This window comes from Chanodichthys erythropterus, chromosome 1, assembly GCF_024489055.1.
Source record: "Chanodichthys erythropterus isolate Z2021 chromosome 1, ASM2448905v1, whole genome shotgun sequence".
NCBI lineage: Eukaryota > Metazoa > Chordata > Actinopteri > Cypriniformes > Xenocyprididae > Chanodichthys > Chanodichthys erythropterus.
The window spans coordinates 33,007,337-33,022,379 of NC_090221.1; the positions used below are offsets into that span (position 1 = coordinate 33,007,337).

Below are 15,043 nucleotides of genomic sequence, written 5' to 3' on the forward strand. Positions count from 1 at the left end.
CATGGTGACAAGTGATGCTTGGTAAGGTCATGTTACATAGAAATGCGTTTTATTGTTTCCAAAAAGCGTCTTCACCTTACTTAAATCATTATGTTGGATCAACTTAAATGGTTGCGTTCATGTTGACAATTATTAAGTTCATGTTACTCAGAAATGTGTTTTTATTGTGGCAAAAAAAACATCTTCACCTTACTTAAAACTAGGGCTGCACGATATATCGCATGAGATTTTCACGCGCATTTCGTCAGTAAAGCCGGTTCCCTGATTACCGTTAAATCTCCATCACCTGCTTTCAAATGCAGCGGCATTTAATAGACAGAGCCGTAGATCACTGAAAAGCCACGCAATATCGCGTTCATTATCGAAGGCGATTCATCTGCGATATGAACGCGATATTGCGTGGCTTTTCAGTGATCTACGGCTATGTGTATTAAATGCCGCTGCATTTGAAAGCAGGTGATGGCGATTTAGCGGTAATCAGGGAACCGGCTTTATTGATGAAATGCGCGTGACAATCTCATGCGATATATCGTGCAGCCCTACTTAAAACATTATGTTGGATCAACTCAAAATATTGCTTTGAATTAATGTAATTCTCCCAATTGGCTTAAGTTAAAAATTCTAGTGGAAAACGTTAACATATTTTTTTTTTTTGTTGTTGAACCAATGTTCAAAATTTAGAGGTAAGAAAGATTTTTTTAATAAATACTTTCAGGATTCAACAAGACCAGGGAAGCCTTAAATTGATAAAAAAAAAAAAAAAAAAAAAAAATGACAGTAAAGACATTCATAATGTAACAAATAACTTACATTTTGAACTAAATACTGTTCTTTTGAACTTTCTATTCATCAAAGAATGAAAAAAATCCTGAAAAAAAATGTTTCACATTTTCCACACACACGCAAAAAAATATTAAGCAGCACTTAATAAGTACTGATAATAATAAGAATTTGTTTTTGAGCAGCAAATCAGCATATAAGCATTCACACTTGTAGTTCTGTTCTCTTGGTTCTTTAGGTACAGACCAAAAAAAGAAAATAATTCAGTGTTCACACTGTCATTTTTAACACCAAACCTAAATATACAAAACAAAAACCAGCTTTTATGACCAAAAATTTAAAACAATGTTGTGTGTGCCAGCTGACAACTCACGGAGAGCATACAAAATGTGTCAAAACAGCACCTGAAATTTCTCCTTTGCACACACAAATAAAGACCTGCTGCAAGGAGATGGGAGTTCCGACACCTTTACAGAACTGAAATGGGCAACATAGTGCCTAATTTGAAGAAAAGAAACAAGTATGCTTGAGCATTCTGTCCTTTTTAGGGTTGCACGTTGTGACATCACTTCCTGTTTTTGTTCGTTTATATGTCTTTAGTCCATGTTGCATGCATATTTCAGTTGAACCGCATCAGAGTTCGTTTGGAAGCGGTTTAAGACTCCCTGAAAAGTCCGCTTTTCAGGTGCGTGAACCAGGGTTCACATGGCAGCATTCACACTTAATCAAAAAAATCCCACTAACAGAGCAATCGCACCAGAGTTTGTTTTAATCGAAGTGTGAACACACCCTTAGAATGATTTCTGAAGGATCACGTCACGTGACACTGAAGACTGGAGTAATGGCTGCTGAAAATTCAGCTTAGTTTGCCATAACAACAAATTACATTTTTAAATTTATTTTAAATTGTAATAATATTTCACTAACTTTTTTAGGGCTGTTACTAACGATTATTTTGGTAATCAAGTAATCAGTTGATTATTTTGATGATTAATTGAGTAATCAGATTTTTTTTGTAATAAAAATTGAACTAAGCCTTTAAAATGATTTAAAATACATATATAATAATAGGAAATAATATTTGGTTCAAATAAACAAGAATATGTGGACAACATCAAAACAAGCTTTTATTTTGAAAACGCAATGAACAGTTTATTAACAGTTATTTTACAGCATATTTAGAAAATATTGATGTATTCTCCTGTGTTGGCGTAGATTTATAAATTATTTATCCTGCTGAAAGAGGCCACAGCCACAAGGGAATGCCGTTTCCATGAAAGGCTGTTAATGGTCTGCAACAACGCTTAGGTAGTTGGTACGTGTCAAAGTAACATCCACATGGATGGCAACACCCAATGTTTCCCAGCAGAACATTGCCCAAAGCATCACACTGCCTTCGCCGGCTTGCATTCTTCCCATAGTGCATCCTGGTGCAATGTGTTCCCCAGGCAAGCGACATACATGCACCCGGCCATCCACGTGATGTAAAAGAAAACGTGATTCATCAGACCAGACCACCTTCTTCCATTGCTTTGTGGTCCAGTTCTGATGCTCACGTGTCCACTGCCCCATACGAAACAAACTGTGAAGCACTGTGTATTCTGACACCTTTCTATCAGAACCAGCATTAACTTCTTGAGCAGTTTGAGCTACAGTAGCTCGTCTGTTGGATTGGACCACACAGACCAGCCTTCGCTCCTCACATGCATCAATGAGCCTTGACCGCCCATGACCCTGTCGCCGGTTCACCACTCTTCCTTCCTTGGACCACTTTTGATGGACCACTACAGACCAGGAACACCCCACAAGAGTTGCAGTTTTGGAGATGCTCTGACCGAGTCGTCTAGCCATCACAATTTGGCCCTTGTCAAACTCGCTCAAATCCTTACGCTTGCCCATTTTTCCTGCTTCTTTCACATCAACTTTCAGGACAAAATTTTCACTTGCTGCCTAATATATCCACCCACTAACAGGTGCCGTGATGAAGATATATATATATATATATATATATATATATATATATATATTATATATATATATATATATATATATATATATATATATATATATATATATATATATATATATATATATATATGTGTGTGTGTGTGATTTTAATATATTGTGCAGCCTTAGAAAACGGTCTAATAACGAGGTTCATAGATTTTCGTCTATGGAATGCGCCACTTCCAGTATTTTTCCAGTTAATCGACACGGGTAAATTGCAATCAAGGATTTTTTTAAATCGAGTCCTCGAATTTTCATCGAGGAATTGTGACAGCCCTACTATTGTTAAAGGATTAGTTCACTTTTAAATAAACTTTTCCTGATAATTTACTCACCCCCATGTCATCCAAGATGTCCATGTCTTTCTTTCTTCAGTCGAAAAGAAATTAAAGTTTTTGATGAAAACATTCCAGGATTATTCTCCTTATAGTAGACTTGAATGGGCACCAGACAGTTGAAGGTCAAAATTAGTTTCACTGCAGCTTCAAATTGTTCAGAACAATCCCAATGAGAAATAAGGGTCTTATCTAGTGAAACCATCGCTAATTTTCTGAAAAAAATTGAAAATTATGTAAGTTTTAACCTTAAATCTTGAACTAGCTTTCTTCTTCTTCTCCTCTATTAGAATTCCAGCAGTGTAGACACTGCTAAGCGTAATACTGCCCTCCACAGGTCAATGTTTGAACTAATTTTTATATGCAATATGCTAGTTCAATAGTATATAACAATTAGTTAAAACTTTGGCCTGTGGAGGGCAGTAATACACTTAGCAGTGTCTACACTGCTGGAATTCTAATAGAGGAGAAGAAGAAGAAAGCTAGTTCAAGATGAGCATTTAAGGTTAAAACTTATATAATTTTAAATTTTTTTCAGAAAATGAGCGATGGTTTCACTAGATAAGACCCTTATTTCTCATCTGGGGCCGTGTTGAACAGTTTGAAGCTGCAGTGAAACTAATTATGACCTTCAACTGTCTGGTGCCCATTCAAGTCTACTATAAGGAGAATAATCCTGGAATGTTTTTATCAAAAACTTTAATTTCTTTTCGACTGAAGAAAGAAAGACATGGACATCTTGGATGACATGGGGGTGAGTAAATTGTCAGGAAAAGTTTATTTAAAAGTGGACTAATCCTTTAATTTCTACTCTACTATATTTTGAAATAATTGTAGCCTTTGTGAGCATTAAATACTTTAAACATTTTAAAATCTTATCCAAACTTTTAAACGGTAATGCAACTGATTGAATCTTAAAACGTACTACTAAGCAAGGCTACGTGTTGTTTATCTGGCAATTTTGTGCAAAATCAGTTGATTAATGATTCCCACCACAAACAACCAAACAAAATTTGTTTCCCAGAAAGAATTCATGACTGGGAGCTGTCCCAATCATTCCATGCCAGTACATCTAAAACAGGCCTACAGCTAAACATCAGTACACAATTGCGCAACTCGCGAAATACAAGCCACGGCCAAAACTTCTGAATGAACATTCCACCGCACCAGGCAACGGCACTTGCATCGATGGCAACCAGATGTAAACAGCTGAGGGCGCGATGGTCTGCTTAATGCTTTAAATGACAGCTATGTAACTGTTGCAATTACGCTGAATGGCGAGCAATCCCTCACGTCCAAAATCATCTCTGATGATCTGTTTCAACATAAATGCTGACTGATGAGTTGATTGTCTCCCGAGCAATAAAGACAAAACCTTGTAATTAAGGTACAATTATTGCTTGACTCTTTTTTGAGTCAGATATCCTGGGGCGTTTTCTAATTTGGGGGATTGAATAAACTGAATAAAATCCAAGATCTTACAGACAGGATCAAAATTACATACACACACACACAAAAAAGGACAAAACAGCAGCTATGCACTAAACTCGATGACCACAAGGTGTGAAGAAAGTCAAAGCACCAACATTAAAATTCCTAAAACTCCACCCACTGTGATAATCATACCGGCAGTTGGGATCTATCTGAACACAAATAGATTTGCAAACTCTGCGTTCTGTTCGCATTGAGCCATAAAACATAGATTCCTCCCAGTTCTTTGGAAATGCTCATGGTTTCCATAGTTGATATAAAACAGAGGCGAATATGTGCTGATGTCATGGAGAGCTTGTGCCTGCTGTCCTGATGATGCAACAATGGCCCAGCCCCTTCCATAAACAATCTGTCAATCACAACTTGACCAGCCTCGGCACAGCTGGAATTTTTATTAGACACATTCTTCCAATACCATAAAACACCCATAACAGGCATCCCTCCACAGTATAAATCCACATTCAAAGTGTTATTGAGGGCATAATAACACTTGGCTGTTTCAGTAAAACTTTAGAATAAGATCCTATATTAGTTAATGTTAGTTAATGCATTAACCAACAATGAGCAATACATTTGTTACAGTACTTATTAAACTTTGTTTAACTATGTTAGTTAATAAAAAAAACAACTGTTCATTGGTAGTTCATATTATCTTAGGTCCATTCAATGATAATATTAACAGATTTTTATAATAATAATAATAACAACAACAACAGTAATTTGAAATTAACGTGAACTAAGATTAGTAAATTATTTGAATGTCTTTTTCATTGTTAGCTCATGCTAACTAATGTAGTAAATGTTAACAAATGAAACCTGATTGTAAAGTGTTTCCATATTTTCTTTTTATTTCACAAAATGAATTATAGTAAACTTATGGAAGCTTGTTTCCGCAACTAAATAAAGACTTTTTATCTCACAATTCTGCCTTTTTTCTTGCAATTCTTGCTTTTTTCCTCAGAATTGCATGATATAAACTCACAATCACACGTTACAAAGTCAGAATTGCGAGTTTATATCTCGCAATTCTGAGAAAAAAAAAAGTCAGAATTGCGAATAGTCTCTAAATTAAGGGAACCTTTGGTTACACTTTATTTTTAATGTGTCCTTGTAATTATAGAATTGAGTATTGAGTAATATTAATTAACAACATGTACGTACAATAGGTTTAGATGCTTGTAATTGTGCATAATTTACTGTTTCTGCTAGAGTACATGTAACATATACAACAAGGACACTAAAGTAAAAATAAATAAATTACTTCACAAATAGGATTTTCTGTTCATGATATATAAATGCAGACTTGCACACTTACAGAAGGCAGAACGGACGGCTTCAGTACAGCAAGAGTGATTTTGGTCATTTTGCCATCGTAAGTCAATCCCTCCATCTCCACGGTGTGGAATTTATCCTCCGCCTCTGTACCCAAACACACCTGAGAACACAGGTGAAGATGTGCATGTGAGAGGGGAAACTGCTTTGTTAATGTGAGATTATTTCAAATAACACAGCTATAATATGGATCATTTGCACAATGATGATGAATACTGACAACAACATTCCCATTAGATCTAGTCCAAGTGGATAATTCTACAGATACTAATACAATAATATTATAAAACTGAATGCAATGTTATAGAACAGAAAGAAAACAGAATGTGATCAGACCAGAATAGAATGTTATTCTTTAGAATAGAATAGAATAGGACAGAATAGAATAGAACAGAATAGAATAGACTGTGCCGTCCATGACTAAAAAAAAGGATAATACTATGAACTTTAAAGTTTTTTTAACAATAGGTAAGAGAATTCAGAGTCAAATATCCATAAATAACAATTAATAATTTTAATGACAGTTCAATAATTCATCTTCCTCACCGCCTTGAGTGACAACTGATGCTCAGCCTCATCATCATCCAGCTCAACTTTGTACTCTTTCTTATCTGCTTTCAATGAGCAACCTACAGGAAGACGGCAAAACTTGTGTTTAATTCAATAATGTTGTAAACGTGATGCAAACTTTAGGAAAATCCCTCCTCAACGATCCCACATACTACACAGCCTCTTAATACAGGGTGTAGGCACGAGATCATAGCAAACAAAAGGGGAAAATAAACACTCATAGTCATATTATCCTTAAAAAATAGCATGAAAATAGCATTTATGTTTATATTAACATAAGGCTAGAAACAAAGGCACGAGGCTAGCTGCATTAGCCACAACTCTTTTATTACACTGCAGTACTGCAGCAGACGCATGAATATAATATATTGCATGATAGTATATTATTGATCAACGCAAATATATGATTATGCAACATGAGGTTTTATTTCAGCTCACCAAACAAATACATCTGAGGTCGGCTGAGGTCTTTAATGTTATCCTCCATTTTTGCGCCACAAGAAGGTCCTGTTAATCGTTGTTCCGGCGTGTGGATTGACAACTGAACGGACGAATGAGAGTGCTACAGTAGGCGGGCTTTTGGATGTATCATCCAATCGCATGCACCCTTGGTGCTTAAGTAAACTGCCCGTTTTCTTTTTCTTGCTTTCAATATCTCATTTATCCGCCAGATGACGCCCTATAATAAAATATTCGGTATATTTGTCTCTTTTCAGACGTCCATCCCTTCTCCAAACTGCTTATCGGCTCAACCGTTTTTCCCTAAATAAAAGTTTGTTTTTTATAATAAGCTAAATGTTGTACTATGATTACATGTATGATTTAATCCAATTTGACCTCCATTACAAATAATAAAAATAATGGCACATTATTATTATTATTATTATTATTATAACACTTGGAATTTTAATTTTTGAAATTCTAGACCATTTTTAATTAACATAAATTATAAAACTGATCTAAGATCAGCTATTATATTAGCCGCAAGTTCCAATAAAGATACATTATTGTAGTAATTTATTAATTTGTAGCTTTTATTTTGTTTACCAACCATCTTGTAAACACTTTAACAAATGCAATTTTAAGACATTTAAAGGAAATTCTACTCATTTTTTATGAACATAAATTATAAGACTGATTTGAGATCACTTACAACTATATATTAATTTTGGTTTCGAAACAATGGCGTAACGCTGAAATTATACGTCACTTGGTAAGATTTAAAACGCGCTCCAAAGAATTGATTCAAAAGATCAAAAGATTCGTAAAGTGTTCGAAGCTTCGTTTCGAACGCGCAGATTGCAGACTCCCTCTGGCAACAGACGCCTCGTAGTTCACTAGGCCATGTCGCTCTTCGACTATTTATTAAACTCTTTAGAGGATTTAACTGATTTCCTATTCACAAGAACAAAGGTTTTTTTTGCTTTGTTAGAGGTGACAGCCATAAAAAAGGACGAAGATAATCGCTTCCACCCTTCATGCAGGCGCTTGGCGAAAAGGGACATCTTGAAAGAAAACAGTTCAAAACAGGCAGCACTTTAACGTGAGTGACCCGTATACACACAAAGACATGCCGGTCCGATGACACACCCCAAAACACATGCATGCCTGTCGGATCTCAGAGCTCTCTGTATTCTCTGGGCCCTGTCAACACTTTGCTTAACATTCACACAGAAAATTCCTTCTCAAATCCTGAAAAGGAGAGTGGAAAATCATGTTTAGAATGGGGAATTTATCAACTTTTAATTCAGTGTATCTTTTGAGATAAAATTGCATGGTGGATGTTCATGATATGGATCAAGTTGTGTCATAATACAGGGATTTGTCATATTAAAAAGTGGATTTAGTGAATCTTTTGACCAAAATGTGTTTTAATGGTCAGTGCTGATATCTAGTAAGCAGAGATAAAATTACTGAAATATACATTACAATATTTATACATTTTTCTACTAGCCAGATCATCTCAAATTGGTCAAAAATGGAACCCAGTGTATCATATCTGATACATTAATTTTTAAGGCTTCTAAGTAATTAATATGATTAAAACTGCTGAAAATTAAAAACGTGTTGTACGGCTTGCCTTCAGTTGTCTGGTTATACTTTTCTATAAAGTAAAAGTGTTTTTGCTGTGGAATCTTTACTGATTTTTATAAAGTAAACATAAGAATAACTTTTATATTGTTAGTAATATTTCAGAATGAACATTTTTTGGACTGAACCAACTTAAGTTTACTTGATTTTTTTTTTTTTAGAAAAACAATATGATACAACAGGCATTTGATTGATTTATATACCTCTCAATCATCATTGTATTGCATTGTATTTATGTTTTTCTATAGAGCTTTGATCATAAAACTAAGCATTTAAATATCTTATTAACACACTGTAAGATATAGAGTGACAACTAATATTTATATGCATTTTATGAAAGAAGTCTGCTATACTGTCATAAAGATCTCATTGAAGCTATCGGAATTTCATCTTACGTTTTTGGCCATAACAACATCTGCACCATATTATTGCTCAGTTTGGGTTCTGAATAAAATTGAGGTGTTTTTTGAGTTTGAGCTCCATATTCTCAATATACCAGACTATATGAGCCACAAAAGCCTGATGTATCAAATATGATACAAAACAAGACACATATGCATTTTTTTTTCTTCTTTTTAATTTTCTGAAGGTTCAATTAGCTGTTCATATATATATATATATAATATATATATATATATATATATATATATATATATATATATATATATATATATATATATATATATATATATATTATAATATATTATAATATTTATAATAAAATGTAAAAATATTTTCCAGGCTTTAAAGGGTTAATGTGTCTGTCTTTTGTACTTTATTATTATGATGAGAAATTCAGTTCTTAGATATTTTCCCAACTTCTCACTTTCACAGAAATGTTTTTCCAGACCTGTATCGCTTTCTGGAAGAGAACCAGCTATCTGATTTTCACAAACGCAGTAGAGCAGATCAGCGATTTAGATGTGTCAGTAAAACTACATGTATATCAGTTGTTTTTGTGTGTTGCTTTCCTTTGGTGATGCTTTTGACGACCCGACATTAAGCAGAGGCAGAGATTGGCAGACATTTGGCAGAGATTGTTCCACAGATGCTGTGGAAAAGCCTTTTTATGCTGCATTAAATTGTATAGCGAATGTCCCGTGGTACTCCATTCTTTGCTTGATAAAAAGAAATGTTGTCTTTAATTGAATTCTTTCATGGGACTAGACACCTAGACATCACTTCATCTATATAAGATAAAAATAAAGCATGTCAATACAGTCTATTTTCAGCACACCAAGATATTTAAATGGAGGACAGGAGTTTGAAAAAAAAGATACAGTTACAAAATGGCCAAATACTGGCTGATATGTCAGTCTTCTACTAATTATTATTTGCATTAGCTGCCAAATGAAACTGTTGAAACTGACCTGAGATGTATGGATTATTGTATGGATAATGCATTGTGCTTTTCACATTTTCGGCCTAAAGCCCTTTGTTAGAGTTGTTTGTATCTTTAAAGGGTTAGTTCACCCAAAAATTAAAATTTTGTAATTACTTACTCACCCTCAAGTTGTTCCAGACCTGGGGTGCATTTCCTGAAAGCATCATTGGTCAACCATTCTCGTTAGTCCCATTGAACTCCATTGGTAATGACGGAACTTGCGACCATAGTTCGCTTCGGGAAACGCGCCCCTGTATGAGTTTTTTCTTCTGTTGAACACAAAAGAATATGTTATGAAGAATGCTGGTAATCAAACAGTTGACGGTAGCCATTGACTTCCATAGTAGTCAATGGCTATCGAAAAAAAAATATTATGGAAGTCAATGGGATGGTTTGGTTACAAACACTCTTCAAATGTGTTCAACAGAAGAAAGAAACTCATACAGGTTTAGAACAACATGAGGGTGAATAAATGATGACAATAAATGGGTGAACTATCACTTTAAGGACTGTGTTTACCCTTCTGTCTGTGTTTGGAAAATGCAGTGTTGGATCTTTGAGCTATTGGACATCGATGTAATCTGAAAATGGAGACGTATTATGAAGAAGTGGAGGCCATATAGGTCATATTGGTTTGTAGCGTCTGTGAGATAAACGGGAGCCTGTCTAGGAACATTGAGTGAGATAGGAAGTAAGATATTTTAACCTCTCGCTTCTCGCTCATCTTGTGTGGCAACATATTATTGGATAAGGTGAGGGCCCTCAGGTAGATAGGGCAAAAAAAAACATAAAGGCACATCGTGAGGAAGAGAAGCTCAGAGCACCTGTGGCCAAACACAATAGAGATTTTTCGAAAACAGAGGCAGAAAGGAATTTCAGCAAAATGAGCCAAGTCACGTCGCAGTGGCAGAATAGACAGGAAGATGAAAGCGGCTGGAAGACTGACAGAGGAAATGAGGGTAGAAGAGGCGTCACCGTGGCAACCGTCTCACACTGACAGGATCTTAACCAGGCGAGATGGCATCAAACTTGACTAAACAAACTAGGAGTGTGATGGCTAAAACAGACATTGTCGTTCTGCTTAGGGTATAGTCTGAAAAATTTAACCACTCACTTTATAATAGAATTACAAACCCGATTCCAAAAAAGTTGGAACACTGTACAAATTGTGAATAAAAACAGAATGCAATGAAGTTTCAAATTTCATTATTTTATTCAGAATACAACATAGATGACATATCAAATGTTTAAACTGAGAAAATGTATCATTTTAAGGGAAAAATAAGTTGATTTTAAATTTCATGGCATCAACACATCTCAAAAAAGTTGGGACAAGGCCATGTTTACCACTGTGTGGCATCCCTTCTTCTTTTTATAACAGTCTGCAAACGTCTGGGGACTGAGGAGACAAGTTGCTTGTTTGGGAATAGGAATGTTGTCCCATTCTTGTCTAATACAGGCTTCTAGTTGCTCAACTGTCTTAGGTCGACTTTGTCGCATCTTCCTCTTTATGATGCGACAAATGTTTTCTATGGGTGAAAGATCTGGACTGCAGGCTGGCCATTTCAGTACCCGGATCCTTCTTCTACTCAGCCATGATGTTGTAATTGATGCAGTATGTGGTCTGGCATTGTCATGTTGGAAAATGCAAGGTCTTCCCTGAAAGAGACGACGTCTGGATGGGAGCATATGTTGTTCTAGAACTTGGATATACCTTTCAGCATTGATGGTGCCTTTCCAGATGTGTAATCTGCCCATGCCACACGCACTCATGCAACCCCATACCATCAGAGATGCAGGCTTCTGAACTGAGTGCTGATAACAACTTGGGTTGTCCTTGTCCTCTTTAGTCCGGATGACATGGCGTCCCAGTTTTCCAAAAAGAACTTCAAATTTTGATTCGTCTGACCACAGAACACTTTTCCACTTTGCCACAATCCATTTTAAATGAGTCTTGGCCCAGACAAAACGCCTGTACTTCTGGATCATGTTTAGATATGGCTTCTTTTTTGACCTATAGAGTTTTAGCCGGCAACGGCGAATGGCACGGTGGATTGTGTTCACTGACAATGTTTTCTGGAAGTATTCCTGAGCCCATGTTGTGATTTCCATTACAGTAGCATTCCTGTATGTGATGCAGTGCCGTCTAAGGGCCCGAAGATCACGGGCATCCAGTATGGTTTCCGGCCTTGACCCTTACGCACAGAGATTGTTCCAGATTCTCTGAATCTTTGGATGATATTATGCACTGTAGATGATGATAACTATAAACTCTTTACAATTTTTCTCTGAGAAATGCCTTTCTGATATTGCTTCACTATTTTTGGCTGCAGCATTGGGGGAATTGGTGATCCTCTGCCCATCTTGACTTCTGAGAGACACTGCCACTCTGAGAGGCTCTTTTTATACCCAATCATGTTACCAATTGACCTAATAATTTGCAAATTGGTCCGCCAGCTGTTCCTTATATGTACATTTAACTTTTCCGGCCTCTTATTGCTACCTGTCCCAACTTTTTTGGAATGTGTAGCTCTCATGAAATCCAAAATGAGACAATATTTGGCTTGACATTTCAAAATGTCTCAATTTCAACATTTGATATGTTATCTATATTCTATTGTGAATAAAATATAAGTTTATGAGATTTGTAAATTATTTCATTAATTTTTTATTCACAATTTATACAGTGTCCCAACTTTTTTGGAATCGGGTTTATAATATATTGCTTAATATACTATACTTATTTTTTTTAAATATATGTAATTCAAAATTTTGGGGTTGATAAGTTGTTCTTAAATGATTTTGAAAGATGTCTCATGCTCGCCAAGGCTAGTAAAAACAGTAATATTGTGGTGATTATATTGTGAATATTATTACAGTTTAAAATAACAGTTTTCTATTGTAATATATTTTAAAATGTAACTTTGATGCAAAGCTGTATTTTCAGAATCATTACTCCAGTCTTCAGTGTCACATGATCCTTCAGAAATCATTATTATTTGCTGATTTGCTGCTCGAGAAACATTCCTGATTATTATCAATGTTGAAAACAAGTGTGCTGCTTAATATTTAAAAAAAAAAAAAAAAAAAAAAAAAAAAAAAAACCTGATAAAATGTAAATGTGCACCTTGAATGCTTTGGATAAAAGTGTAATATACTTTTAAAAGCATAAATGTAATATAAATGTATTTTTGTGGAAACTGCTCATTTTATTTTCAGGATTCTCCGATGAAGAGAAAGTTCAAAAGAACAGAATATATTTGAAATAGTTCATGTAAAAATGCCTTTACTGACACTTTTGATCAATTTAATGCATCTTTTCTGAATAAAAGTATAATTTAAAAAACATTGGTAACACTCAGTAAGGTTAATGTATTAACTAACATGAACTAACAATGAGCAATACATTTGTTACAGTATTTATTAATCTTTGTTAATGTTAGTTAATAAAAATACAGTCGTTCATTGTTTGTTCTTGTTAGTTCACAGTGCATTAATTAATGTTAACAAATACAACTCTTGATTTTAATAATGTATTAATAAATGTTGAAATTAAAGGGTTAGTTCACCCAACAATGAAAATTATCCCATGATTTACTCAGTTGTATTAAAAATATCCAAACTTTATAATGGGAGTTAATGGTTGATAAAGTTTGAAATATACAAAAACCCATCAGGAGGCCTTTATTAACCCTCTGGAGCCATATGGATTACTTTTATGGTAGATGGATGCACTTTTTTGAGCTTCAAAATCTTGGGTACCATTCACTCCCATTATAAAGCTTGAAAGAGCTAGGATATTTTTAAAATAACTCAGATTGTGTTTGGCTGAAAGAAAGTCATATACATCTAGGATGGCTTGGCCATGAGTAAATTATGGGATAATTTTCATTTTCGGTGGACTAACCCTTTAACATTAACTAAAATTAATAAATACTGTAGAAGTACTGTTCATTCTTAGTTAATGTTAGTTAACCAATGTTAACTAATGAAACCTTATTGTAAAATGTTTGTGTGTGTGTGTGTGCACGTTTTTTCTGATTCATGAGGACACAAATTTGTATAATGACATGTGTATTACACTGGTATTACGATGTAAACATGAAATATGAGGACATTTAACAAGAAAATAGCTTTAAAAACATACTAAATGTTTTATTAAAAATGTAAAAATGCAGAATGTTTTCTGTCATGGGTAGGTTTAGGGGTAGCGGTAGTGTAGGGGGGTAGAACGTACAGTTTGTGCAGTATAAAAACCATTACGTCTATGGAATGTCCTCACTTTGATAGCAAAACAAACCTGTGTGTGTGTGTGTGTGTGTGTGTGTGTGTGTGTGTGTGTGTGTGTGTGTGTGTGTGTGTGTGTGTGTGTGTGTGTGTGTGTGTGTGTGTGTGTGTTCTTTAAATGTCTTCTGTAATTTCAAAAACAATTTCCAAGATTTTAATGTTTAATTTACCTGCCCTAGAACTAAATTGGATCATGATTATGCGTAATGAATTTTAAAATGAGCTAATCACACAAATCCAACAGTATTATTGTTCCCGTTGAAAGATGCATGTTGTGTTCCCGGCCTATGGTTGGTGCAACTGCTGGTTGTTTTTTGAAAGCCACAGGCTGTGGAGAGCCATAATCAGTTTACAGCTTTAGCATTTCCTGGGAGATGCAGTCGTGTGTAGAACAGAATGTAAAGGCTCATTTACTGCGAATAAAACTGCTATGATTCCACGTCCCCTCCCTGAGTTACGTGGGTCTCACTCCTCTGTGGGAACCAATGGGGAAACTCCTGTTTTGACTGCTGTTTTGGCTCACAGAGATCCCATCAGTTGTTTACGCCCCTATGGTATCTGGGTGGACATGGGTGATGAATGCTTTCAAAATACGCATCAAGAACTTTGTTTTTTGTATACAACTGCAGTCACAGGTTCTCACCATAAGGTGACAAATGATGATTTGGACTAAAATTAGGTAGTAAAATTTAAAAGAGATGCGTGTATTTTTCTATAAATGTTAAAATAAGCCATTTGTCGGTTGGTTTCCCAAAAAAATTATAAA

At 35.1% G+C, this 15,043-nt stretch overlaps 1 protein-coding gene across 1 annotated transcript in view; it reads right to left on the bottom strand.

Annotated features, from left to right (window-relative positions):
* npm1b (nucleophosmin 1b) overlaps positions 1-7,050 on the bottom strand; it is a 41,029-nt gene extending 33,979 nt beyond the window's left edge. The window contains exons 1-3 of the mRNA XM_067383081.1: positions 6,954-7,050; positions 6,492-6,574; positions 5,929-6,048 (exon numbers count right to left, since the gene is read on the bottom strand). Of these exons, the coding sequence (XP_067239182.1) occupies positions 5,929-6,048; positions 6,492-6,574; positions 6,954-7,002 (252 nt within the window). The 5' untranslated portion in view covers positions 7,003-7,050. The remainder of the gene's footprint in view (positions 1-5,928; positions 6,049-6,491; positions 6,575-6,953) is intronic.
* Between the last annotated feature and the right edge of the window lie 7,993 nt (positions 7,051-15,043).